The sequence below is a fragment of the Solanum pennellii genome, chromosome 12 (assembly GCF_001406875.1).
Source record: "Solanum pennellii chromosome 12, SPENNV200".
Classification (NCBI taxonomy): domain Eukaryota; kingdom Viridiplantae; phylum Streptophyta; class Magnoliopsida; order Solanales; family Solanaceae; genus Solanum; species Solanum pennellii.
Genome location: NC_028648.1, coordinates 407271 through 435053, shown reverse-complemented (window position 1 = coordinate 435053; position 27783 = coordinate 407271). Strand labels below are relative to the sequence as shown.

The 27783-nt window shown below is 31.8% G+C and overlaps 5 protein-coding genes and 1 pseudogene across 6 annotated transcripts; 5 read left to right on the top strand and 1 right to left on the bottom strand.

Annotated features, from left to right (window-relative positions):
* Positions 1–16: 16 nt before the first annotated feature.
* On the top strand, positions 17–2144 carry LOC107006920 (transcription factor MYB14-like). Its single transcript, XM_015205429.2, has 3 exons — positions 17–206; positions 825–954; positions 1149–2144. The coding sequence occupies exons 1-3, from the start codon at positions 71–73 to the stop codon at positions 1582–1584; spliced, it is 702 nt and encodes a 233-aa protein (XP_015060915.1). The 5' UTR covers positions 17–70; the 3' UTR covers positions 1585–2144.
* Positions 2145–3099: 955 nt separating this feature from the next.
* LOC107007225 (cytochrome b6-f complex iron-sulfur subunit, chloroplastic) lies at positions 3100–5766 on the top strand. Its single transcript, XM_015205750.2, has 5 exons — positions 3100–3271; positions 3423–3673; positions 4219–4336; positions 4407–4589; positions 5455–5766. The coding sequence occupies exons 1-5, from the start codon at positions 3233–3235 to the stop codon at positions 5554–5556; spliced, it is 693 nt and encodes a 230-aa protein (XP_015061236.1). The 5' UTR covers positions 3100–3232; the 3' UTR covers positions 5557–5766.
* Positions 5767–6147: 381 nt separating this feature from the next.
* Positions 6148–8745, bottom strand: LOC107007034 (annotated as a pseudogene).
* A 7375-nt stretch (positions 8746–16120) lies between these two features.
* On the top strand, positions 16121–20617 carry LOC107005556 (protein LAZ1-like). Of its 2 annotated transcripts, XM_015204180.2 has the most exons (8): positions 16128–16540; positions 16623–16679; positions 17243–17351; positions 17784–17968; positions 18063–18151; positions 18705–18966; positions 19611–19862; positions 20023–20617. In XM_015204180.2, the coding sequence occupies exons 1-8, from the start codon at positions 16364–16366 to the stop codon at positions 20362–20364; spliced, it is 1473 nt and encodes a 490-aa protein (XP_015059666.1). In that variant the 5' UTR covers positions 16128–16363; the 3' UTR covers positions 20365–20617. The 2 variants fall into 2 exon arrangements, with proteins under 2 accessions (XP_027769697.1, XP_015059666.1); XM_027913896.1 differs by lacking the exon at positions 20023–20617 and having other exon boundaries at positions 16121–16540; positions 19606–19859.
* Positions 20618–21374: 757 nt separating this feature from the next.
* On the top strand, positions 21375–22908 carry LOC107006751 (syntaxin-124). Its single transcript, XM_015205267.2, has 2 exons — positions 21375–22261; positions 22346–22908. Exons 1-2 carry the CDS (start codon positions 21661–21663, stop codon positions 22675–22677), a joined length of 933 nt encoding a protein of 310 aa, XP_015060753.1. The 5' UTR covers positions 21375–21660; the 3' UTR covers positions 22678–22908.
* A 1050-nt stretch (positions 22909–23958) lies between these two features.
* LOC107005526 lies at positions 23959–27444 on the top strand. The gene is made up of 4 exons (XM_015204140.2): positions 23959–24127; positions 24289–24359; positions 25721–25807; positions 27166–27444. The coding sequence occupies exons 1-4, from the start codon at positions 24019–24021 to the stop codon at positions 27187–27189; spliced, it is 291 nt and encodes a 96-aa protein (XP_015059626.1). The 5' UTR covers positions 23959–24018; the 3' UTR covers positions 27190–27444.
* The last annotated feature ends 339 nt before the right edge of the window (positions 27445–27783 follow it).

The window sequence follows — 27783 nt, the reverse complement described above, 5'->3', positions numbered from 1 at the left end:
CAATAATATTACATTTATTTACCTATATATACAAAAAGAAAAACAGAACAATAAGGAAGAGAGAAAAAAAATGGCAAGAACACGTTGGTATGACAAAAAAAGTGGATTAAAAAAGGGTACTTGGACACTTGAAGAAGATAAAAAATTAGCAGCTTATGTTAATAAATATGGCTGTTGGAATTGGCGTCAACTTCCAAAGTTTGCTGGTATTTTATCTCCAACTTTTTCCTCTCTCTTTTTGAAAGAACGAGTTTAAGTAATATATATCGTTGTTATGAATAACTTTTATATCATCATGAGATAACGCATGAAACTTATTTTAGTTTAAGAATTTCAAATCTCATATTTTAAAGTGATTTATATTCGATGACCTCAGAGTGAGAATTGGTAAAAAATATTATCCACACAGACGGTGTATAAAACATAAATCCAAAAAAAAAAAATGACATGTCATCTTGGAACATATATGTAGAATCTTCTTTTTATTAAGTGTTAGTGGCAGAGGCAAAATTTAAATTAAAAATTAAGTATTTACTATTTATATATATTTGGATGTGAAGGGTTAAATGACTTATCTTTCGAACTATTAGTGAACTATCTCTTGAAAAAATTTGATGAAAATTTAAATGTACCTCTTTCGCCTCTTTATTTCTGAATCAAAATCTACTTTTATATTGTCAAAAATTGAAAACAATAACGTATACAATAGTTTATAATACATTGATAAATAATTTTTTTTTTAAAAAAACACAATTTGCGCCGAAAATAAATATAAGTACATCCATTATTTTATCTCACTTAGTGATGTTTTTCTCCTTGAGAAGGATTATCAAGGTGCGGAAAGAGCTGCAGATTAAGATGGCTTAATTATCTTCAGCCAAATATTAAAAGAGGAAACTACACTAGAGAAGAAGACCAGATCATCATGAAGCTTCATGCAGAAATTGGGAATAAGTAAGCAATATATTTTTTTTAGTCGATTTAAAAAAATATTTTTATTTAACTTTAAACATATCATTTATCTTTATTGTAATTATTTATAACTATACAAATATCTCTACTCTAATTTGTTTTATCCTTTAATCAAGTGCGACTCCCCCCCCCCCCAAAAAAAGAATCTAATGTAAATTTTGTTTTCTTTATTGAAGATGGTCAGCAATTGCTATTCACTTACCAGGAAGATCAGACAATGAAATAAAAAATCATTGGCACACATCTCTCAAGAAAAGATCAAAACATGAATTAACAATATCTAATGGAAAAAAGAGAGAGGCAAGTAATGTCAATCAAAAAAGTGATGAAGACCAAAATATTACTCCAAATGAAACATATAGTGAAGTTTCATCTTGTGTTACAACTGACCAAAATATGGAAAATATTATGGATGCAGAATGTGACATAATTCAAGAAGAATCATTTGAAGAATCCATTGGAAATTTTTGGACAGAACCATTTTTAATAGATAGTTTTAATAGTACTACTAATAATAATACTGAATTTTGTGTGCCTTTAGAAGTTGAGTATGGACTATTTATATCTCCATTTTCTCCTATTATGTGTTATGATGAATTTCTATGCTCATAATTATAATAGTTAGAATTTGTGAAAAGAAAATTTAATAAGAGAGATGGTAATTAATAAGTTGGTAACTATTTGATGCTTCCTCTTCTATTAAAAATTGATTGTACTTATATAGTCATTCTATTTTAAGTAGGTTGGGTAAAAAAAATTGATCTAAGATTAATTAAAATAACATATTTCATATTGTGTTATTTTAACCTACATTGAATATATTGTTGTTATTGTTTGATTTCGTACCAAAATATGGGTGAATCATTGGCAATGAGGATTTATGTAGTAGTGTAACAATTGGGTTCCTATTTTTGAGTATTGTGTTTTGGACTTGTATATGACTTATTGGTCCATATGGTTCGAGTTGATTAAATCAACACTTAATATCAAGAACATTATATATTGAGTAGAATAATTTAATGATTGGAATAAATATATACATGTATCATAAGTCTATTTCTGATACATACAAGGAGCATACACTCAATAATACAAGTATATGTTGCATCAATAGAAAGTATATATGTATGTTGTATGTGTGTTGTTTTCTGGTGATGATTGTAAAGTGTATTATATGTACTGATACAACTCATACAAAATGATAATACAATGTATTGTAATGATGTATCCAATGATATTGTTTGTGTTGATGATATAACTAGATTGGACGAATTGATACAATGTATCTAGCAAAATATTATGTGTTCGATACAATCAAATTGAACCAACTTATACAACTCCAAAACAGTCACTAGTGAACATATTATTACATATACAACTTCAAACCAGTGGTTACCAATCATAATTAGACAAATTTTAGCCACTAATAATAATTATGTTCCAAACAAACTTTTACCTGATTAATCAAACATCCTTACCGTATTTACTAATTCTGTCTAAAGTTTGAAAATAATTATATTTTGTCTCATTAATTAATAATTTTATATCAAATTTCAAGTGAGATACATATTTTTTACTATCAGGTATACTGAAATAGGAAAAGAGATGAACAAGAACATGAGAAAGGCGAGTGAGACTTGTCTACATATTTCAGATACACTAATGATATAGGAGAGTGGCTAGCGAGATTCGTCTATATATTTCAGATACATATAAATTCACTTGGATACAGTATATGTAGAATAAATTACACCTAATTTTAACCTCATATATCCTAAGATACATGTATCTGAAACGTATCTAGACATATCAAAATCTGATAAGCTTTGTAATATTATAAACTAGCGTATATCTAAGTAATTATCTTCTAAACGGATAGAAACTTTTGGAAGTTACCATTTTAAAAATCAAGTGCAAGTTAAGCTACTAAGACACAAACCAAATGAAGTGGCCCATTTCCTAATTTTTATAGACTTATTACACAAAAATGGTTTTTTAAAGTTTGAGTTATAAGCCCAACTAGACCCAAACAACTCATTTGTTGGATATGAAATGTAAAGTGGATAATTCACATTTTCCACCAATAGAAAATAGAAACAATTGAAAATGGCTAATATCCAATTGTGTGGCTATACTAGTTACTTGCCTTATCTAGTCATTGAGTGACTCTCATCATCTTTCTAGTAATCTATTTTTTTCTACATTACAAGAATAACATCCCCATCCACTTCCTCTCTTCTCAACACACACATTAATTAACATGGCTTCTTCCACTCTTTCTCATGTAACTCCTTCTCAGGTAATGCGCGGAGCTAGTTAGGCTAACATCCATCGAAAAATTATATTATATATATAAATCTTATTAAAAATTACTTGTTATGTGTATATATATAGTTTTTAGTGAAAATTCTGACTCTACTGCTGTAACAGTTTTTTGTTATAATTTTCAGCTATGCTCAAGCAAAAGTGGTCTTTCATCGGTTTCACAAGCGTTGCTTGTGAAGCCGATGAAGATTAATGGTCATGGAATGGGAAAGGATAAGAGGATGAAAGTGAAATGTATGGCAGCTAGCATTCCAGCAGATGATAGAGTGCCTGATATGGAAAAAAGGAATCTTATGAATTTGCTTTTATTGGGTGCACTTGCTTTACCAACTGGTGGAATGCTTGTACCTTATGCTACTTTCTTTGCACCTCCTGGGTTAGTTCTTTCATATTTGATGTATTAATTTCTGTATACAACGTTTGATAGCTAATTAAGAAGTAAATTATGCAGGGTAGAAAATAGAATTAACTATCGATACCTAACTAATATCTACATAACCGGTGTAAAGTTTGGATGGACTTATTGCTTAAGAGCCAAACGTCATATGTTAACTTATGACTTTTGACTTATTTTAGGTTCAAAACAATGGCTTAGTAAGATTACTTCTTAATCTTGCCTAAATACTGTAACTGTTTAAAAACGCCTAAAAAAGTCAATGCAAATAGGCTCTAGCTATGTTACTCTTTGTTCAATTCTAAGTCGATACGATAGGGACATATAGATAAATGTAATGACATGGAAACTTGATGTGTTAACAATTCCTTTGTAACTCACAAAAGATAAAAGGCTTTTGTATATCACTAGACGGGCTTGATCAATCTATCTGTCTATCTATCTATCTCATACGAGACATTGTTGTTATGATTGGGTAACTAACCATGATTTGTGATTTTTTCGTTCTATTTGGAGTTGATCAACAGCTCAGGAGGTGGTAGTGGTGGTACCCTTGCCAAAGATGCTAATGGCAATGATGTTGTTGTGACTGAATGGCTCAAAACTCATGCACCTGGAACTCGAACCCTCACACAAGGACTAAAGGTACTCGTACATTTTCGTTCAGTGTCATAGTTTCTTTGCAAAATTTAGTGTTAACTTGAAGATATTTTAGGGAGATCCTACTTACCTTGTTGTGGAGAACGATGGAACACTCGCGACCTATGGTATCAATGCTGTGTGCACTCACCTTGGTTGTGTCGTGCCGTGGAATACTGCTGAGAACAAGTTCATTTGCCCTTGCCATGGATCTCAATACAACAATCAAGGAAAAGTTGTTAGAGGACCTGCTCCTTTAGTAAGTTCAAAACCCCTGTTTTAAATGCTCTACTACTTGTCTTTATATTTTTCTTATCAATCACCCTTTTGGCTTCGAGGGGCGGCTTTTGTCGGTTCAACTGAACACATTCTAGCTCGAACTATTTATAAGAATATATACATTAAGATCACGCTCATTCTAAATTCACTGGTTTTGTTTGGTTAGAGACAACATTTATAATGACACATGCTATGTTTACAGAGTGAATCTAGGATCTAAACATTACATGTTCAACCTTTAGAAAAGGTTTTTACCATTGAATTCATGTATTTTTATAGTTGAATGTTCATATCTACTTGTTTGTAACAAATTTTAAATATATAAAAAATAAATCCATCACAAATAAGATCGGAAGAAACAAGAATATTATTGATAAATAGTTGTTGGTGTAATTTTGTTTCTCCCTTATTCTTCTCTCTGGATATTTTCCTTAATTTGAGGGCGGCTAGTAGCGTATTTCTCAAATTAAAGATGATAGAATTTGTGAATCTTCTTGAAGTATTTGATTATAAGAATAGTGATATATTTTGATCTCTTTACGAATATTCCAAGCGTTAACAGGATATTTGAGATGCCACTTTAAGGGAATATAATACGCTTTATATAGACATAAGCTAGGTTGTAGGGTAGAGTAGCCTCAAACAATCTTAAGTAGAATCGAGTACATCTTGTAGAGCCCCAATTAGAATTTAACATGTGATTTTCACAGAATTTCAATGTCTGCACTACTATTTTCTTACTATTTTATGGATGTTAACATAAATTTATGTTCCGTCTCGAAAGTACTAAGTTCAGATGGATCCGACACCGATACTAACATTGTGTTTTTCTATTGTTGGCACAGTCCTTGGCATTGGCTCATGCAGACGTTGATGATGGGAAAGTGGTGTTTGTTCCATGGGTTGAAACAGACTTCAGAACTGGTGATGCTCCATGGTGGGCTTAGAAATCCCATCTAGCTTCTATTATTAGTAGTATATAATATTCTCTTGTACCATTGTTACATAGAAGCTTATTCCCCTTTTTATTATAAAGGGAAAAAAAATGTAACTATTGAAACATTCCCCAAAACAACATTTCTCATTTGGGATACAGTTCTTTTTGTAATTGTTTATTATCATTTCATTTTTATTTTATAACGGTGGTGTCTGAATCAGCTTACACGCATATCAGTTAATTTCACTGGATGTTTACTATCTTACCCTAGTTTAGGGCTCACCAAACCTTTGAGCACATGGGAAGAAATTTCTTAGTATATTTTTTTTATCTTCATTAAGATTTAAATAACTTTATATATGTCATATCTATCGTTTCATAACATCTCGTATTATGTTAGACTATATTATTTTAATAAATTTGACATTTTGATCAATTGTATTGTTTTCTATCATCTCATAAGTGAAAGAATAAACTTACAATGATACCAAAAAGAAGGTTACAAGGTAAAACTTTTAGGATGAAGGGTAAGACAAGAAGAATATCTCAAGTAATTGTGCAATTACACTAAATCAATTTCGTTACTCCATAACAAAAAACATTACAATAAAATATAAGTGCCGATAAAAACAAACATTATATTTAAAACAACAACAAGTAGGAAGTACAAAACACGATATTATAAAAGAAAAGATGGAAAAGTAAAGAGAATCAACAGCTCAATTTGGACAATTGGTCACTGTCTTTGCTGCTTGAAATTTTCTCCATCTGATTGCAGCAAAGACATAAATCTTATTGCCCATGTTTTCCAGGCACCTCATATATGCACATCTCCATGAGATTTTCAACAGTAGAGTAACCCAAAATAACAAGAAACCTGTATTGAATCCAATTCCCATGCTTATGTAGAACGAATATTCCTCGAGCCAGTTGTTGCTTTCTCCCTGCTCATGAACCTCCTGATTCTTGTTATTACTACAGTCAATCATGTCCTCATGTATATTATCCAAGCAGACTCGTGAGAGTGGAGCTCCGCACAAGTTTGGATTTCCAATATAAGAACTATTCACAAAGGTGTCAAATTGTTTTCCAAGTGGAACTTCTCCTGTCAAATGATTGAAAGAAAAATTGGCAATAGTAAGATACGAGAGTTGTATGATATCGGGAGGAAATGTACATGTCAGCTTATTCCTGGAAAGATCAAGAGATCCCAAAATCTGCATTTTGTGAATGTAACGTGGAATTGCTCCTGTGAAATGATTCCATGATAAATTCAAGCCCCTCAGTGCAGTAAGGCTGGTGATTTAAGCTGGCAAATCTCCCTAGGAATGATTCCGTCAAACATGTTTCCGCTTAATTTAAGAATCTCTCCTAACCAATTTGGTATCTTTCCAGATAAACTATTTTCCGAAACATCAAGAATTTTTAGTGCACTTATGTTCTTCAATGATGAAGGCATATTTTTGAGAACTTGTTGTTTTGCAATTGCAGAAAGAAGAGATTGGCAAGATCTCCGATGGAACGAGGTATCTCCCCTGTAGATCATTATGGCCTAAATTCAATCCTTGCAGATTCTTCCCATATCTCCAACAGTCTAAAGTTGTCCTCATAGAGAATTTGAGGATAGGTCTAGAAGACTGAGGGAGTTATTCATGACAAGCGATTCACATACAGGGGCGATGATACCGTTAAAGGAGTTTCTTGCCAAAATCAGTGTTATCATATTGGGTGAAAAATGAGGCAAAGGACCATGAAAATGGTTGTCACTCAGGTCCAATTTTGTAAGATGAACTCTCTCTGTAAAATCAGGGACTTGTCCTCGGAAATAGTTATGCGAAAGGTCTATGTGATTAACCTTGGCAGAAAAATTCCAGAACCAATCAGGCACATGTCCTGAGATGTTAACGCGAGAGATATCAATAAATGACAACTCTTTCTGTGTCTGAAGCCACTGAGGAAATCGTGCACCAAGTCCGCAAGACTGCAGGCTTATAAACTCAAGTTGGAAACGAGGCATCCAAGTTGCACTTACGTTGAAGATAAACGAGTTGGATGACAAGTCTAACACTCTCAAATCAGTTAAATTCAAGAAATGTTCTGTAATCGAGTCATTGAAAGAGTTTCGAGCAACATTGAGGACAACTAATTGCTTAAGTTGTGTGATTCTTCTTCCTAAAGGACCTTCCATTTCATTATCAGAAATATCCAAGTATTTCAGCTTTGATGGCAGGGTTGGTGGTAAATAACCCGTGAACGAGTTTCTTGAGAGATCAAGAAAGGACACCGAACTCATTTTCTCACAGGAATGTGAAAGATTGCCTTGGAGAGAGTTCCCGGAAAGATCAAGAACTCTGAGTGAACTCCTGTTTCCAAAATCATTTGGAATTAAACCATCCAGCTGACTTCTCGAAAGATTAAGATAAACAAGATCATGGCATGTATGGAACAACCAGCTAGGAATACTAGTATCAAAATAGTTCAATGAAAGATCAAGAATCCGAAGAGATGTGAAACTCACATTAATCGGAAGCAATTCAGGGAATGTAGTAAGCTGACAAGCAGACAAACGTAATTCAGAGAGCGAACTTAACATATTGATGTCATGTAGCCAGTTTTCCGCGCTTCTCATGTTAACACCACTCAAATCAAGAGTCTTCATAGAAAAGAGGGGCTGAATCCACTTAAGGCTACTCACACTGAGTGAATAATAACCGCTCAGATCAAGAAACTGTAATCGCGACAGATTGCCAAGATTCTCAGGAATTTCTCCCCTAAAATTCGTTTTAGACAAATTGAGATATTCCAGGTTTTTAAAACTGGAGATAAAATCAGGAATATGTGCCCCCTGGAAATCAATTTGGCTCATGTCTAAGTGTATCAAATGTGGCAAGTCAAGTAGAGAAATCCCAAACTCACCTTGTAAGAATTGATTTTGCAGATCAAGAGTGATCACATGCCCTGTTTTGTTATCGCATTTAACACCTTTCGATTGACAGCAATTTTCGTCAAGCCACAACATGTTCTGTGACGAATTCTTGAAGCCCTGGATGAACTTTATAAGAGCATTTTTTTCACTTTCAATGCAGTGAATTTCACAAGTTTGGACACAAGAAAATCCATATGACAAGGAGAAGGGAAAGAATAGCTACACTTTCCATAAGTTTTAATGAAATTTTGTTAGACAAAATTTTTGATAAAGTTATTAAGTAAAAATATGATGAAGCTAACTACTCTATGTGTTTGGTCTTTATTGACTTAGAGTAGTTTACTCTGTGTTTCTTCGGTTCAATAAATTTCATTATTAAAGCCATATGTTAGGTGGGGTTCAGATAAATTCAGTAATTTTTCTTTAAATCTTACATTTGTATTAGAGTCATGAATTCTCATAAATTTTATTAATTTTTTCTTATATTTTATATTTATGTTAAAAAATCAAATAAATATATATGTATATCAATTTGTGAATTTTTTAACGATCTGATTGATAAAAAAACACAATGGGTGCTAATTTGACATGCATTTTGACCGAGTCATGTGATTACTTTTGGTAATTTTACTGAAAATGATGTTGATATAATATGTATGGAAAACAGTAAGAGAGAGAGAGCACAAACAATCGAATAAGACGAGAGAAAGAAAAAAGGGAAACTTACATAAATATACAAAAATAAAAAAATATTTACCATTTATAGCAATAATATCTTTTTTTCACTTGATCACTTTTAATTCATTTATAATACAAGTTTAATACATATTACAAAGAAGAATTTATTATTCATATATAATACAAATTTTAATAATGGATAATACATTTATCACGCATTTTAATACACTTATAATACAATGTGTCAAATTTTTACCAAACAAACATAATATATTTCAAAAAACAATTATAATTCATATATATTGCATACATAATTCACTTTTAATTCATATTGCAGATTTGACATAGTATTGTTATAAATGGTAATAAATAAAAAGTATTGCTAAAATCAGTAATTATTTATTAAAATGTACTAATTTATGTAATTTTTCCAAGAAAAAATCTCAAACAAGACTTGTGATTGGTACAAACTTTATTTGGGCCTATTTGTCCAAAATTTAAAGGAAAAACTACACAAATTAAAGCTATTAGTTATTTGGGAAACTTTCACTGATAACCACTTAAAAATAATTAATTACTCTCTATAGCTATAGTCTGATAATTACAATTTGTAGCTACATTTTATACGGAAGAGAGAGACGAGTGAGACTGGGAGAGAAAGGGGAGAGGCGAGAGAGAGGGAAAAAAGAGTGGGAGAAAGGTGAATTGTATATGTATATTGGTTAGATAATTGTATATTATACATATGTATTTGTATATATGGCAAGAAAGATTGGGAGAGAGAGGAGAGGCAAGCGAGACTGGTAGAGGGAGGAGAGAAGCCACGAGAGAAGACAAAAAGTGGGAGAAAGGTGAATTGTATATGTATATAATTGTATATTATACATATGCATTTGTACATATGGCAAGAGAGATTGGGAGAGGGAGGAGAGAGGCGAGCGAGAGAGTGTGAGAGATGAATTGTATATGTATATAGGTTAAATAATATATGTATTCGTATATTCTGGCGAATTATACATATACAAAAGTGACTAATTGTACAAACTCGAAGTTAGCCCATTTAATTAATATATAATGTTAGTCGTGAATGGCAATTATAGCAAACTATAGCTATGATATGTAATTGAATAGTAAGTTTACTTTCTTACATAATTTTTCCTTATTTAAAATTAAATTCGACTTAATATATTTATTTTGATTGGATTCAAAGAGGAAACTATTTACTCAATTGTGCCCTTACACTATTTATTGAACCATTGCTTCTTCACGAGTATATATATATTCTAATCATAACTATACTTTGACTGTATTAAATAGTAATTAAACAAGTTTTTTATTGAAATATTATTTATTCCTCTTTGATGTATCTGAATATGTATATATATTAATGATATTAAATAATAAACATGATTAATAATTAAAAACATAAAATATATATAAAAAAAAAGATGACTGTTCGTAAATAGTTTTATTTTTGGATATAAGTATTTTTGTTTATGAGATAAACGATGGTACGCTTGTAATGGATTTGACCATTTTGAGATGACTCATACAACATATATTTGCTACCTGTAACACAGTCCTTGACCCTATCACGTGCCAAAACATTTACTCACTCCTATTATCAAAAACAATATCTTAATATGTAACTTTTATTATTTTATTAAAATGACTAAGAAAAATAAGATAAATAAATCGTAAAACAAAAAAATGGTACGTAGTTTAATTTGTATGTTAGTAGTAGTACTAATTATCTTTCGTAATATTTTCTTAGTCATAATATGCCAACAAGCGACCATACGTCTAATAATGCCATTAACCTCCCTATCTTCGCATTTATATACGTCGTAATGATTGAGATATTTTAATTTTAATTTTTTATTAAAATTATTACCTTAAAATTATATAAATTTAATATAAATATCAAATATATAAATTTAAAATCAAAGTATAAATATATAATTTTTTTTAATTTTTTCTTATTTAAAAATTCAATTTCCGTCACTCATTAAACACATTTTTACGCACCGTCTTTCATTTTCCAATATAAATACCCTCTTGTCAATCAAACAACTATACTATCAATATATTTTATATACTCTATTAGATATAACAAACACAAAACTTATAAAATATGATGATGAATTTGAGCCGTGTTTGGATGGCGGCTAGTTTAGCCGTCGTGAACGGACATTCCGGTCACGGCGAGAAGTTGAAGGCCGATGTTGCTGACGTCAGACTATTCGCCGGTGTTCTCGCCGGTTCCGGTGATCATCTCAGACTAAAAAATTGTTGGGAGAAAAAACAAACTGATGAGTCCCTACGGCAAGTGATGTACCTTAATTGTTGGGGATAAATTTAATTTACTTTCTCCTTCTATAAATTAGTTTCAACTTGTATAAAAAGTCGAGAGCGTTTAGTTTACACTTTAGTTTGTAATATAACGTATTTTATAAAATTTTGGTGCCTTCAGAAATATGTTTAAGTACCTGTCTCTCGTAATATAAGGTCAATAGTTTATAATATTACGAATTTTTATTAGATTTTGGTTCCTTCATAACTATGTTCAAGTACATATATTTCGTAATATAAAATCAAATTAAGGTATATTTAGATTCTAAATACATTAGGTATGCGCGCATATATACGTGAGAGATGCATAGTAAATTTCGCTCGCTTTTCTTCACCTCTGTTCCATTTCACTCGTCATACTTTCATGTATCTCTTTAGATACAAATTGATACATATATTTAATATGATTCACATATATTTAGTGTAATGAGATAAATAAAAATCTTGTTCACCTCTCAATCACGCTTGTCTTACTCTTTGTTTTTGTGCTATCTGATGGAAAAAATGCATGGTATGCAAGTACAGTAAATACGTGCAATATTTTGAAAGTATGAGTATATATATATATATATATATATATATATCTAATTTAATAGGTTTTCCTTAATTTAACTAGGCAGCTGATTTTAATTTAATTGGACAAATTTAGATAGAATTTACAAGGCCGCTTTATATATTGTAATCATATGTAGTACTAATACATTTTCGAATCTCTCCGGAATAATGTCGTCCGTTTAAATTATAAAAAGAAAAGAAAAGTATAGTTATAATTTTTTTAAGTTAATTTTAGTTTTAAAAATATATTTTAAAATATTTGATTAATAATATGATCTCCCGTTAAGACATTGATCATTCCTTTTAACATACCAAGATACTATTGCGTGCCTAATAAACACACACTCTTGTTATATGCGAGAATATTTTTGAATTATTTCGTTGAAAACGTGGTTGAATCTTCATCGTAAAATGAAACAGATAGAATTATATAAGCCGGCCTTGTTACCACAACAATAACTTTGATATCTAGTTCATATTTTGGTCTTTCCAATGTGAGTTTTAGCCTATAAATATTCACTAATTTCCCTATTTTAAGAGGCTAGAATTAAGAAAATTTAAAGTTTTGTAGAAAACATATAGTAGTAATAATGTATTAAGTTGATTGATCAATTAGGTAACAATTATGGCTGGAAGTAGTAACCAAGAAACCAAGTAGTTTCATTTGGCCCTATTTATTTCTTTTCTTCTCATTGTAGTGGCAGTTTAAAGTAGACAAATTGGAAGTAAGTTAGCATACTTGAAATTACGAATATCTGAACAGTGACAGATTCAGAATTTAAATTTGATAAGTTCAATTTTCAAAAGTTTTGATTGTGTTATTTATCGTACTTTAAAAATTATGAATTCATAAACTTAAAATTGGGTGATACTTGCTTTGACATAGGTCAAAAGTTTAAGCTCACTGCGGTAAAATTCAGTTTTTTGAATTCAAATATTAACTGCGATAAAATATTCGTGGGCCAATGGCTTTGTGTTGAAGGATTTTCCTTCGAGTAGGCTGATCGCGAATACGCGAACAATTAAAGGCGAAGTCAAGAATAAAAAATTATAAGTTTGGAGTTTTAATTTTTTTTTTATTTAATATTCTTGAGTCTTAAATTGATAATCTGTACGCATTCAATAAATATCTTAATATAAATATAATGTTTAAATCAAAATTGTAAGTTCTATTAAATCCACTCTATCACACTAAATCAACCTCTGTGAATAACCAAATCTATATTTTCAATAAATTTAGCATAAAGTAAAAAGCTCCAATGAATTATTTTATGGTCCGCCTCAAAATGACATCAGAGGAATATTTTTTTTTAGAAAAAAGAAAGTTCTTGTTAGTGTGTGTTATGTATTCTTATACAAAGATATATATGTATGTATAATGATCGACAATAGTTTAGGGGAGTTCTCTTATTCATAAAATTATCTTGAAATTTGAATTACAAAATCAGTTATCGATGTTTATATTGATATAGATTGCGTATATTATAGTACTTTTTTAGGGTGTGATTGTTATCTGAACATTGATAAATGTTTTATAATTAAATAACGTGTGCATCTTAAAAATTAATCTCTAATGACCACTGCAAATCGAATAGAAAAAGATATTTTTCAAATTTCTTATGTATAAAAATAAAGATCATTTACCTACGAAGATAAAAATAAAAACAAAATTCTTTCCCATGCACTTAATACCAAGAGGCTCATAGGTGCCTTGTATAGAAAGAATTGAACTTGCAAAATTCAATTATATAAGATAAATAACAATGACCTTACTTTTTCTTTTATAACAAATATTGATATAATAGAGTTAAAATGTCATATCAAATTAACGTTGAACATTTATATATGAATGGATGATACATTTAAGCTAGCAAATCATGATAAGTCGAAAGATAAACCTCATAAATCTCTCTTAAATTATATATCATTATTTTAAATTTTCATACATAATACCTCTACATATCTTTTATAATTTAAAGTTACAAAAACTATAAAAATCAAAACGGTGACATACAAAATAAGAATAAATTTGTAGTACTTCATATTATATTCAAATTTCAATCTAGCTAACTATACATTTTAATCGATATCGTTTCAAAAACTCTATTGAATTGACATATGGTTGTTCAGTAGTTTCATCAAATCCTGACAGATTGACACGACTTTATATATGTAATCGACAATATTCAACATTCAACCTATCTTGTTAAATTATTCATAAGTTCTACCAAATTAACATCAACACTAACATAAATGATCCTTACTCACCAATTTAGTCAAATTACACCAAATCAAAAGGACTCATTTTGTCTTCTTCATCAATACCTTGTTAATTAATCCTAGATTATATCAATTATGAACTTGATTATCTAAGCCGGCCATATTACCACGACAATGACTTTGATCTCTAGTTCATGTTTTGGTCTTTTCAATGTATTTTCCACTCTATAAATTATCTTATCTTATCAATAACTTCACATAACATGCACTATTAATCTCCATCAAGAGAAAAATATATACTACTATAGCTTTGTAGAAAACATATATAGAAATATGGCTGGAAAAAGAACTAACCAAACAGCTAAGAAATTGACAATTTTTCTTTCTTTTCTTCTCATTGCACTAGCTGTCGAGAGTAGACAAATTGCTAGTAAGTTTGCATGTTTTAAATTGTGATTCATCAATTAAAGTATACACTGTCTCCAAATTTTAAAAGTCTTACTTTCTTTTTAAATTACGTGTCAGTCAAGTAGTATGACATAAATTGAGACAAATGAAAAAATATCTATACTTTGAGTCCCATTTGTACATTTCAAAACATTACTAGTTGTTAAGGTTACTACTTTCTTTTTGATAGTATTGGTCTTGTTTAAATTAACGTATATCAGTCTAATAACTTTACTAATTCATTTGTGGTGTGCGTTTAGTATAGTAATAGTCAAATAGTTGAGATTTAACTTCTTTTTTCTTGAATAAAGCCTAACACCTGACTATTATATTGATTAGGCCAAACATAATTATTATCATCGTGATTGTGATTTTTTTTTTTTTTACGATAATCTGCAGTTTTTGGAAAAAATGACGCTACGTTGGTCTGCAACTCGGTCTACGGAGCAGAGTTGGGAGACACTTGCGAGAGCGTAGGAGATAGATTCAAGCTCACTGAAATAAAATTTGGTGCTTTGAACCCAAATATGAATTGCTTAGACATATTTGTGGGCCAATGGCTTTGCGTTAATGGATCCACTTGAACTTTTAAGTTGGGCCAAGGCTGATCATCATTAACAAAATAGCCTCTTTATTTATAATATAATCTACGACATTTGCATCAATAAAGTTCCATGAATTATCTTAGTTTTTCTTTTTGGAATATTTTCTTGGATTTGTCATCAATAAAGTCATTCTAGAAAAATATATACAAATATAAAGCTCTTGTAATTTCTTGTTGCAATCATTTTCGTTTTAGCAAACAAGGAGCACCAATTGATGAAGTATATTTTGACGTAGAATATAAATTTTTATGTGAAACTTTTTTAAAAGATATTAAATTTAAATTCATAATTTAATAAGTAAAATAATATTTGTATCAAGAATTTTAAATGTTGCCACACAAAAATTAGGGATTGGTCTTTAAAGAAAAATAGAAAAATAAAAGAAAAAATTACACGATTAAACATATTTCACTACCATATGAACTATTATTATCTATAGTTTCAAAAATTTACGTATCTTACCCCTAATTAAGAGTTAACATATATTGAGAAAGATAAACTTTGATACACTAAAATAGCGAGAGAAGCGAATGAGAATTTGTTATGTATATCATGTACATGCAAATCACACTAGATACACATTAGATATATATATCTATAAGAAGAGCGTGCGAGATGAGAAAGGCAAGCATAATTTGTTATATATTTTAAATACAGTGTATTTGAACAATTCAAAATTTAATAACTAGAATATTACGTATTTGAGTAATCTAACTTTTAAACTAATAAAATTTATTTAAGTTTTCAAAAGAAAAGCATACACAATAAGTACTATTTTGATAATTCTCCATCCTTTTTGTTTCTTAATTTATTAAATGATCTCTTCCCTTCCGAATATCCGAATATAAGGCGGGTTCTTAATTCTTTTCAACGTTCAATAGTGTACGATTCTAACATTATTAGCAAAAACTGTAAAAGATTTTCAACAAATCCCTAAATCGATTGTTCAAAATTTGATCGGAAAAGAGGAATTTGATCATCGGAAAAAAGTCACATCAGAATTTGAGAGAAATTGGAACCCTATAAGGTTGCTGATGCAGAGGATAATATCAATTTCATTGGATCATTTGAATGGGATAGTCCAGAATTTGGTTAGCAGCTATTCAGCACCTATATGGGCAACTTTGATTGCTGGGTTCTTCGTAATCCTTACTTTAGCACTCTCTATGTATCTCATTTTCGATCACTTATCAGTTTACAAACATCCCGAGGTGATAATCTGTTCATTTTGATGTTTTGTTAAATTATTTTATTTTTATTGCAATAATATGTGTATCTGTTTTGTAATGACAGGAACAAAAGTTTTTGATTGGAGTCATATTGATGGTGCCTTGTTATGCTGTTGAATCAGTCAGTTTCTGCTTTTTCTTTGATTTTTTAAAAGTTATCCTGGTTTATATGAGGTTAGATTAGCAGAAAGTCAGAATCTTTCTCGAAATACCAAATCGAAGAATTAATCTAAGGGTGTAGCTTAGTGGTTAATGAAGTCAGTTGAGAAGGTCTAAGGTTCAGCCGTGATTTCTTCGCATCTGTATCAATACCAATGAGAAGGAATGCAAGCTTGGAAGAGAATAGAACATACTCTCCTCAATTTCATAAGAAGTAACTTTCGTGAAGTGTTTGAGTTTTTTATCTCTTTGTATATTAGGTATTGACATTCCTTGGTAAGGGCCTTCACTTTCACACTCCATCAAAGTGAAGTGAAAAAAAAGAGAGATGGTTTAGTCATGGATATTCGAAGTTGATATTTATGATTTTTGTTTCACGAAGTTTTTATGAGACTAAGTTAAATGCACAGCGTAGGCAAACTTTTTTTTTTTTTTTGAAGATCTCAGCCTGTTTTGACTTCGAGAGTTATTTTCATAAACCAAATGAGTTACCTAGTTGATTCTCTAATATGGCTTATTTTTCAGTTTGTTTCATTGGTAAATCCAGCGATTACTGTTGACATTGGGATACTACGTGATTGCTATGAATCCCTTGCCATGTACTGCTTTGGGAGGTATCTTATTGCATGTTTAGGTATGGATATTTTCTATGTTAAGATTGATTTTTTTGGTCACTTCCATCTAATGTTTAGATTCAGGAAAGTAACCCAACTAACCGTCCTGCATAAAGAAAGAATTTTTGCCCTTGTTTTGCAACTTGAGAAGATGTGATATCTATTCATTGCCATTCTCTTATTCATCAGCAAATTCCTTCTCATACACACACATACATATGCTCACGTGTATGACAACTGAAGTTTGACTGCTTTATATAAAGGGCTGGTGTGCCTTATTTGCTAAGTGGTCTCTTAAGTGCCCCTGTACCGTAAAAGTGTTAACTGAAGTTTGCAAAGCTTAAATTTGTCTCGGTCACCAGCAAAAGTTCTCTAATATCTCTTATATGAACTTGTTCAGTAATTTGTGTCTTTCTTCCTTTCTTTTTTCCCTTCATTTTTTTTTGAATTAGGTGGAGAAAAGAGGGCCATACAATTTATGAAGAGGGAAGGACGTGCAGGTTCAAAGATGCCACTACTAGAGCATGGCTCTGAAAAGGGAATTGTTAAGCATCATTTTCCCATGAATTATATTTTCAAGCCATGGAAACTAGGTCAGTGGGTCTACCAAGTTATCAAGTTTGGAATTGTCCAATATGTAAGTGTGCTACCTGACTTAGAGCCTATATTCCTTTGGACTGACAAGATTTACTCGTCTGTTGTTTTAAATACATACAACACAAACTCTGCAGATGATAATCAAAGCATTTACTGCTACTTTAGCAGTGATTCTTGAAGGTTTTGATGTATATTGTGAAGGAGACTTCAAATGGAATTGTGGGTAAGATACTCCTTGTCATTGGGAAGCTCTCTCTCTCCATCTCCTTGATTTCTTCTTCTTGTTTTCAGTTGAATTTGGCCTTTTAATTATCCCTTTGATGAAATAGTCTTTTTATCCTATATTTTTCTTCTCTTCCCATGATAGCAATGGTCCTTTACTACTTTCCTCAGCTAATGGGAAAATATTTCTTTGTTTTACCCTGCCTGGTGCCTTCCTGCATGAGACTGTCTTTGTGTGCCTTTTGGTGAAGCTTAAGTTATCATGTCTTTTTGTGCATACATTTTATATAAGATAGCCAGCCAGCCAGCCAAGGAAATGGTCTTAAGTTCGAGTGGAAGGCTATCCCACAATAATTCATGAATAGTGACCACATAGTCCTCAATGTTCAATTTATGGGTATAAAGCTGCTTCTATTTGGCAGATACCCCTCTAAATAATTATTCGTCTAGAAATATTTCGACATTCAGTACCATGTTATCATGCTGATTGGACCTTGTAATTAATGAAATAATGGTTCAAGATATCTCTTACATTATCTATCTTGTCTTTGTAGGTATCCTTATATGGCTGTGGTTTTAAATTTCAGTCAATCATGGGCATTGTATTGCCTAGTTCAGTTTTATACTATTACAAAGGATGAATTATCTCACATCAAGCCGCTGTACAAGTTTTTAACTTTCAAGTCGATTGTTTTCTTAACTTGGTGGCAAGGCCTGGCAATAGCCCTGCTTTCGACACTTGGTTTCCTTAAAAGTCCAATAGCTCAAGCTTTACAGTTTAAGTCCAGCATTCAAGATTTCATCATATGCATTGAGGTAATTGTTCTGGAATTGGGCATGTTTTTATTACTTCTAATACCAAACGTTTAGTTTGGGCCATCAAGAATTTCCTTTTGTGATTTCTCCTAAGGAATTGCACACAAAATATCCTATTAAGGTGTGGGATAGAAACTTGAAAGATAAGCTTTAAACATTAATGATGAATCTTGCATTAGTTCAACACCTTATGTTTTACAACTGATGCTTCCATGTTCCATTTGATCTATGCTTATGATGGATACTGATGTGCTACTGGAACTGATGCATAATAATGTCGAAAGCTGCTCTCAATAGCTCTTCTTTTAGACATTAACTGCTTGCATAATGCTCTAGAATTTGCTTATCCCGTTGTGAGGTTTCATATTGTTGATTCTGGAGTATTTCAGGCTGTTTTGTTCTTTGTTTGGTGTCAAAGGCAAGTTTCTTTCCATACCCTACCCACAAAATGAGGGAAGAAAATACTAGTACAGACCCTGCCCATGATTTTTATGTTTCTGAAGGTTTCTTCAGCGTATGAGGGTTGAGGGATGGGTAATGTCACTGATGAATATAGACACTAAGCTTCTATTTTTGATTTATTGATGCTTGATATTCCTCCAAAATGTTGAAGTTTAACAGCTCTTGTTATTTATCCAGTACAGATGGGCATTGCTTCTGTGGTTCACCTCTATGTCTTCCCTGCCAAGCCATACGAGCTGATGGGAGAGTGTTTTACTGGGGATGTTGCAGTACTTGGAGATTATGTATCTGCTGATTTGGCAGTAGATCCTGAAGAGGTTAGAGATAGTGAACGTCGCACCAAATTACGTCTTCCTCAACCGGACATTGATGACGGGGGCGGAACAACCATAAGAGAAAATGTTAAAGATATATTTATTGGAGGTGGTGAATATGTAAGCATCTCTTTCTCTTTGCTATTATTAGTGAAGTGCTGCAAACATGTTAGACATTCTTAAATGAGGATACTCGTTTTCTTAAATTTATTCCGTCGAGCTTACTGTCTCCACACTTCCTCTTCTCCTTGCTAACAATACTTTCTGGTCCTGCAAACAGATAGTGAATGACCTGAAATTCACAGTAACCCAAGCAGTAGAACCTGTAGAGAAAGGAATACAAAAATTACATGAAATCTCTCAGAACATAAAGAAGCATGACAAAGGGAGAAAAACAAAGGACGATAGTGGTGTTGCCTCATCATCTCCAACAAGAAGAGTCATACGTGGGATCGATGATCCTCTTTTGAACGGAAGCGTAAGTGATAGTGGAACTTCTACGAAGAAGAAGCACCGTCGAAAATCTGAATATACGAGTGCAGAAAGTGGTGGAGAAAGTAGCAGTGATCAGAAGTTTGGTGCTATTCAAGTTCGTGGTCAAAGGTGGGTTAGCAAGGATTAGTCAAGAACAAAAAACTGAAAAGTAGTATGCATCTGCTGCTTTGGAAGCCTGCTGAGTTAATTCATTCCCCACTACATTGTTCATTTGCTCCAAGGAAGAAGCTTTGCTTCAGAGATCATATCATATCATATATTATTATAAGTGAAAAGCTTGAAAGTAAAAAGTTGAATTGTCATTTTGCCCCTTTACTAAATTAAAATTTGATTGAATATAAATATTTTAATTACACAATGGTAGAATTTAAAGTTCTTAATCCCCTTTTTCATTTTCTTGATAAATGAGTATATTGATATGAGTACATTGATATTGCTTTTAATCATAATCATAAATCTCATAAGGGAGAATTTGAAAAGTTATGATATGAAAGTCATTCATTACTTTAATATAAGAATTAATTTCAGAATTAAAATTTAAATTTAAAGAGTCATATTTTAATGCTATTTAGAAACCAACTTACAAAGATGGAAGCTCACGATAGAAAATCAAATTATAAAAATTGCACAATTCAACATGAGAAGATAAGAGAGTTAGAAGTTACAACTTATAACGAATATGTACATTGAGTACACAACCGTTCAAGAAATGTCTCATTTTCTTTTGATGAAACATGTTTTCCTTTCTATAATTCGCATAACGTCCTTTATTTTTAAGCAACATATAATTACAGAACTATGTATTATGGTTCACAAAAGACATGTGTGGCTTTAAGGGGAGACTAATAAAGCATTTGTTTTAGTCCCAAAAATTTTAAGGCCATGAATTTTATGATTTTTTTTTTTTTAAAAAAGAGTCTTTACATTTGTATTTTTTGTTTACATACATATCGAAAATTGAGTTAAGCATTTTATAAAAATATTTGAAATATAAATCGACTAGACAAGGTCAATTGACACTCCAAGTGTCACAACAAATTTTCCTGTTTTAACGACCTTCCTCAAATTTGGTCTGGTGTAACTTTAATTTAACAATGGCTGCATAGCCTCAAATAATAAAATCCATTAACAAGTAATGATTTGGATCATTTCTTATCTCTTGATGAAGTCTTTGCTCTTGTCTCCTTCTCTTCTTCTCCCTCCTCTCATTCATCGTCTCGTTAATGAAGAGAGAAGGTTTAGACAAGGGCGCAACATTTTCCCTTTAATAACAATAACAATACTTGTTTTTCGTTGACTATCAACCTATCACAACCCTCCTCCGCGGGATAAACAACAATTTATGTTGAGGATAGGTATATATCAAGACTAATTTGTCCATTGAGAAAAAAAAAAGGAGGGGAAATTGAAAAATCAACCAAAAATGAATGACTTATTCTCTAATTCGTTTAAAAAGTATCAGGACCTTAAAAAACAGACAGAAGTAGATGATTTGGAGGGTGGTCAAGGTGGCCAACCAGGTACTGAAAGTATTGATCTTGCTAAATTCTTTGAAGATGTAGAAAATGTGAAAGAAGATATGAAAGATGTCGAAAAATTTCATAAAAAATTACAAGAATCAAATGAAGAGAGCAAACTTGTGCATAATGCCAAGACTGTGAAAGAAATAAGGTCTAGGATGGATTCAGATGTGTCACAGGTCCTAAAACGCGTTAAGATGATCAAAGGAAAATTGGAAGCCCTCGAACGATCCAATGCAGCTCATAGGAAGATCTCGGGGTGTGGACCAGGTTCTTCTGCAGATCGAACAAGGACTTCTGTAGTTAGTGGTTTAGGAAAGAAATTAAAAGTACTCATGGATGATTTTCAAGGATTGAGGACAAGAATGAATGATGAATATAAGGAAACAGTTGCAAGAAGGTACTTTACTGTGACAGGAGAGAAAGCTGACGATGGGTTAATTGAGAATTTGATATCAAGTGGGGAGAGCGAGTCTTTCCTCCAAAAGGCAATCCAGGAACAAGGTATCATGTTTATTCTGATTTTCTTATCATATTTCGTATTTTCTCTCTCCTCTATTAATTTCTGCTTTGGATCTTAATTAACAGGTAGGGGTCAGATTATGGACACAATTTCCGAAATACAAGAAAGACATGATGCTGTGAAAGAGATTGAGAAGAATTTGATTGAGCTACACCAAATATTTTTAGACATGGCTGCATTGGTGGAAGCACAAGGGCAACAATTAAATGATATTGAAAGTCATGTGGCACATGCAAGTTCCTTTGTTAGGAGGGGCACAGAGCAATTACAAGAAGCTAGGGAGATTCAAAAAAGTTCAAGAAAGTGTGCTTGTTTTGCTGTTTTCCTTATCATTTTGCTTATCATTCTTCTTACTTTCCCACTATGGTGGCCATTAGTTGCTAGCAAAATATTATAAGATGACCTTTTTTTTTTTGGGCAATATGACTATTGTTTGTAAGAATTTTATTCTTGTATTCATTGTCAACAATTTGTTTTCTTTGACATTGTATTTATAGAAGCAATTTTTGTCACATCAATGGTTACATATATAGACATGTTTCAAGACACCTATGTATTTTTGTAGAGGAAATTGCAAGATGAATGAAATTGTAAAGAGTAGATTATTAAAAGGATGCTTATAATTGAATATTGTATAGTGAAACTAACATTTAATTGATCTGTCTTTCTTTTTTCATTGAAATAAAGTTCCATTAGTTTCTCTCTTCATTATGAACAAGTTTGCTATTATTAGACTGGTTGGATATTTGCTCTTAATGATTCGACTTATACGTTATTGATTTTTAAACATACTAATCTGTTAGTGTTGGTGTGATGAGTGATCTCCTTACTGAATATGTTCGTGATGGTTTTGGCTTTATTAACATCAAACACAAAATCAACTAGGAAGTATGCCTTAGCTTATAGTGAAATCCCCCTCTTCCACTATATATCAACATATGTTCATCAATAGTTCTATAAATGGTAGAGCACATAACAATCATAACAAACTCCATAAGTCATTAAGACTAAATATGTAAGTATAAAAGATAACCCTATTCTTCAACTCTCTAGGGTCGATCCATTTTGTAGATTAAATTATTAATTAACCATTAATTAACAAGCTACTTATATCATTCATAAAAAAAAAAAAAAACAAACTACGGGAGCAATACTATGAGTACTAATATGAGTGGACAATAAGATAATACATAGTAACCTACTATTCTTTTACTTTAATATGAGAAACTACATCCTCGATCATGTTCTCGATATGTTGAAATTGTACCAAATTTATATATCATCAATGAAAATTAAAAAAAAGAATTAAATTTTAGTGAAAATGTAAGATCTCTCTCAAAAACAAAAAAAGACATAAAACTAAATAAAAGTTTGTAAAAGACTAAAAAAATCATTTCTCAAATATAGTGTAATATATTTAACAAGTGATACACGTTAGCCCTGCAAGTCGATGGGTTCAGTTCAATTTAGAAGTTTATGAATTTGATTTGTCAACATATAAAGTTGTTATAAAATCATTAACATATAGATCTATTTGTTGAAATAAGTCGTGACAAATTAAATGAACCGCATATACGAGTTTGACAAATTAAAATCTTACTCAAAAGCAAATACGGAAAAGCAATAGAAAAGACAGAAGCCACGTCGTTTTGGCGACCTTAAGTTCTTACCCCCTTGTCCAATTGAAGCATCAATTTCAATTTTTTCCTCCTTCGATCTCACTTCTCAGAACAAAGCTATGGCTACCTCGTTGACAATGGCGGCTCGTCGAGCGGCAGCCTTCACTCGAATCCCCTCCTCAACCACTGCGTCTCTTGTTCAGCGCCGCGGCCTTGCCGGCGCAGCTGGTAAATGTTCTCTTATACTCTCAATTTTTTCATCCGATTCATTCAGATGTAGTAGAGTTCGTTGAAGGATTCAGTTGCTTTAATGTTGATCCGTTAATGTAAAATCATATGCTTTTTTGTTTTTTAATTTATTAATGATATTGAAATGTGAATAATTCCAGATCATCATGGGCCTCCTAAGGTCAATTGCTGGAAAGAACCGATGAATCCTGGTCAATGGAAGGAAGAACATGTACGTTATATATGAAGCTTTTTATAGCCTTTTTTTCTTGCTATTGTCTGTTCAAAAGGAGTAAACTTTTTTTTAGGCGTTAAACGAATTAATGCTTGTGCAAGTTTGGCAATTGCAACTCGAAATATCATATATACAATTTTTTCTTTTCCCGACTAAGCTAGCAATATGTATCAGCTAAATCTGTCCACCATATCACCTAGTGTTTTGTCCCTACTGCGATTTGAGGTGTAGACCTGATGGTGCTCATTGACAGAAAGGTCACGCCTTTGGTTGCAATTTTGATCTAAACTTATTGTCTCAAAAAGAGAAGTTATCATATGATGCTATATTTTCTTTCAACAAATGCTATACAATATTATATGTTAATGTCTTCTCATAATAAACTAATGCTAAACAATATTATTATGTTCATTGCTTCTTGTAATAAAATAATCATACAAAATCAAACTTCTGATTTTAAAAGGAGAGAGTATTAGTGGAATGTGATATTCCAGAATAACAAGGTGTTACATGAACTACTAATATGGAGTACCAGTAACAAAATAAAACTAGATTGTTTAACTGTGGAAGGACTGTAGGTATGGTGGTACCTGTAATTAGGTCATTAAGATTTGGAGAATTGGTATATTATGCATTTAAAGTAGCCTTATATCAAAGTCTTAGATTAAGACACTATCAAAAGAGCTACTCGAATAGTTCCTAGGCACATCCATTTCAAGGATGAATAAGTACTAAACGAGTCTGTAAGAACAGACCTACTAACTACTAGTTGAATATTTTTCCAGAACACTTGATCTCCCTTTCAGTAGTCATAATGAGAATAAGAGAACTACCTATAGCTCACTATTGGAACAAAAAATGGATTTTTTCAAGAACGATATCTTAGTGCAACCGTATATATTATAACTCATTAGTGTTGTTGGTCATAATCTTGTTCAATCCTACTTTTGACGAACCTACTTAAGTACTTTTATTATATAAAGAACTGTATCACTTATCTTATATATATGATACGAGAAAGTATGTTTTTTTCCAAAATAAGTGAAGGGTTAGTTTGACGAATTTGAAAGAAACTAAATAGAGAATTGTGTTGTTGTTGCTTGTCTTTCTTGACCAAACTAAACCTGGATCAATTTTGTTCAAGTCCTTTCTGGTGTAAAACTAATTTAGTTTTAGCCGATTATGGACTCAAATGAATCATACTTGGCTACTCTAGAATCGTAAACAGGAACAATTGTATGTATTATACCCGTATTAAGGAAGTTCACAATCTCAACCTAAGTAATGTTGTCTTTGGTGCTTTTGAATTATAAATGCAAAGACATTTATGATTGCAAATGATGTTTTTTTTTTGGCAGTTTGTGATTGCATCTTTGTCCGGTTGGGGCTTGCTTTTCTTTGGTGCATACAAGTTATTCTCTGGAGGCAAGAAGAACAAAGAAGAGGTACTTGTCTGATCTGCTGAAAGTGCAAATACTGCTACCTATTTACTTATGACAAATTGTTTCAGGAAACATAGATGATCATATCTGCTTTAAGCAATGTTTTTCAATGGATTGCAATCTAGTTAGAATCTCAATCAAAACAAGGATGAGACTGAGAAGAGAGTGTCGTGTAAATTCAATGGACGTTTAAAATATCAAAAGGCTGCCTAGAACAACTTAAAAACTATTAAATATATGTTTAGGAACCAAGTTAAGAATCAGAAAACTTAATATGGTGTGTATGTTTCTGTCTTAAATACCACATACCCAGTAGTCCGTGTCTGTAATTCCTAAAAAGATGTGGTGTTCTTGATAAAAAGAATATGATCTTGAAACATGAAGCCGGGTACTTACTTCATATTTCGCTCCTATAATTGCCTTCTCCCTGATGGTCAGTGGTGCAAGGAGAAAGAAAACTATCAGAACATTTTGCTCAGATACAACTGTCAGCTAACCTTTTCCAAGCCAATTGTAATCATGTAGCAGGCCACGTGAGTGGTCATTGCTATCAAGTGTAGTATATTTTTTTCATGCAATTTTTTTGGTACACAATTTCCATACCTCAAAAGAATAGGTTTACATAACTTTTCCTGAGCCTCATTTAGCTTTCTGGTTCCAAGCTTAGATAAATTAGGAGGATCACAGTAGCTTGGCAGCCTGCTAAAAATATGCTGAAATCTGAATATTGGGTGACATGGATAAAGCCAATTGGATGATCTTTCTTGTAGTTGGGCCCAACTGATTTGAGATTAAGGCATAGTTGTTGAAAAAATAAGTTTACCTATCAGTGAGGGAAGATAGAGAGTATCACCTTGAGATATATGATTAAAACTTAGAAGGGCTAGACATAGTGAGAACAAGTAAATAGCATCTCTACTTATATTTGTGTACCCAAACACCGAAAGATTTAGAGATCCAAGTCAAATGTATTAACAAAAAAAAAACTATACCTTAAACAAAGAGGATATTAAGACAGCCTATAGGAGAGTCTGGATAAAGTCAAACTTCAGAGGCAGAGGAGTAAAAAGCTACCTTAGGTTCAAATTAGAGAAATGTTGAGTTTTGAACAAGGACTCAATCTGATACATGAATAGAACAAGAATTTTCAGCTTATGCTAGATGGACCTTGATTTTATACGAAATTTATATTTTAGGATACTAAAAATTCTGTGAAATAATGGCCGATCAATTATGTTTGAAGGAATTATTTGCTGGTACAATTATCGCTTCTTTCTGAGAGTTCTTAACCTTCCCGCTTACGAGGATGAGTTTTTCTGTTTGTGAAGAATGACATCCTAGTTTATCCTTTCTTTGTGCAGAACTTGGTGCAAGCATCACAATAAGGTGGGAATTTACGTGGCATCATACTGAGGTTGGGATAATTCAAGTCCAAAATCGAGAAGTTCTCTCTAATAATACGACTTATTGGACATTCATTCCTCATTTGATGAATTTTCTTATCATTATAAAATTACCAGAGAGCCTGTGAGCTACTATATGGTGGACAAAAGTTGGTTGCATCAATACTGCAATATACTTCTTTCTTGTATACTATGATAAATGAAACTGGTTTTTGTCAGTTTGCTTTCTAAGTTTCATTGTCATCTTGATCAGTAGTGTGGAAATTGTATCCACATTAATCTGAAGATCCGCGCACAATAATTTGTAGAAGCTCTGCACATGCAGTAAATCTCAACGCCACTGAGAATTGTGTTAATGAAGATGTCCTCAAACAATTGTGTATTTCAAACTTAATCAGTCATTGAACATTCATAAGCACACCCGATTAACCCATTAGTATCATTACCATGTCTGGATGGTAGAAAGTATGATTTCTCGATGAAATCATACCTACTATTTTGATGAGGCTACTTCTTATTTGCCCTTATCACCCCCATTATTCTTTTCTGTGTTACTTTCGCAATATTCTTGTATCA

Coding starts and splice junctions, on each gene's coding strand:
- LOC107006920 (XM_015205429.2), top strand. CDS start 71: ATGGCAAGAACACGTTGGTATGACAAAAAAAGTGGATTAAAAAAGGGT. Junction 207..824: donor TCAACTTCCAAAGTTTGCTG/GTATTTTATCTC, acceptor CTCCTTGAGAAG/GATTATCAAGGTGCGGAAAG. Junction 955..1,148: donor CATGCAGAAATTGGGAATAA/GTAAGCAATATA, acceptor TCTTTATTGAAG/ATGGTCAGCAATTGCTATTC.
- LOC107007225 (XM_015205750.2), top strand. CDS start 3,233: ATGGCTTCTTCCACTCTTTCTCATGTAACTCCTTCTCAG. Junction 3,272..3,422: donor CTCATGTAACTCCTTCTCAG/GTAATGCGCGGA, acceptor TATAATTTTCAG/CTATGCTCAAGCAAAAGTGG. Junction 3,674..4,218: donor ACTTTCTTTGCACCTCCTGG/GTTAGTTCTTTC, acceptor GTTGATCAACAG/CTCAGGAGGTGGTAGTGGTG.
- LOC107005556 (XM_015204180.2), top strand. CDS start 16,364: ATGCAGAGGATAATATCAATTTCATTGGATCATTTGAATGGGATAGTC. Junction 18,152..18,704: donor GACTTCAAATGGAATTGTGG/GTAAGATACTCC, acceptor TTGTCTTTGTAG/GTATCCTTATATGGCTGTGG. Junction 18,967..19,610: donor ATTTCATCATATGCATTGAG/GTAATTGTTCTG, acceptor TATCCAGTACAG/ATGGGCATTGCTTCTGTGGT.
- LOC107006751 (XM_015205267.2), top strand. CDS start 21,661: ATGAATGACTTATTCTCTAATTCGTTTAAAAAGTATCAGGACCTTAAA. Junction 22,262..22,345: donor AAAGGCAATCCAGGAACAAG/GTATCATGTTTA, acceptor CTTAATTAACAG/GTAGGGGTCAGATTATGGAC.
- LOC107005526 (XM_015204140.2), top strand. CDS start 24,019: ATGGCTACCTCGTTGACAATGGCGGCTCGTCGAGCGGCAGCCTTCACT. Junction 24,128..24,288: donor CGGCCTTGCCGGCGCAGCTG/GTAAATGTTCTC, acceptor GAATAATTCCAG/ATCATCATGGGCCTCCTAAG. Junction 25,808..27,165: donor GCAAGAAGAACAAAGAAGAG/GTACTTGTCTGA, acceptor TTCTTTGTGCAG/AACTTGGTGCAAGCATCACA.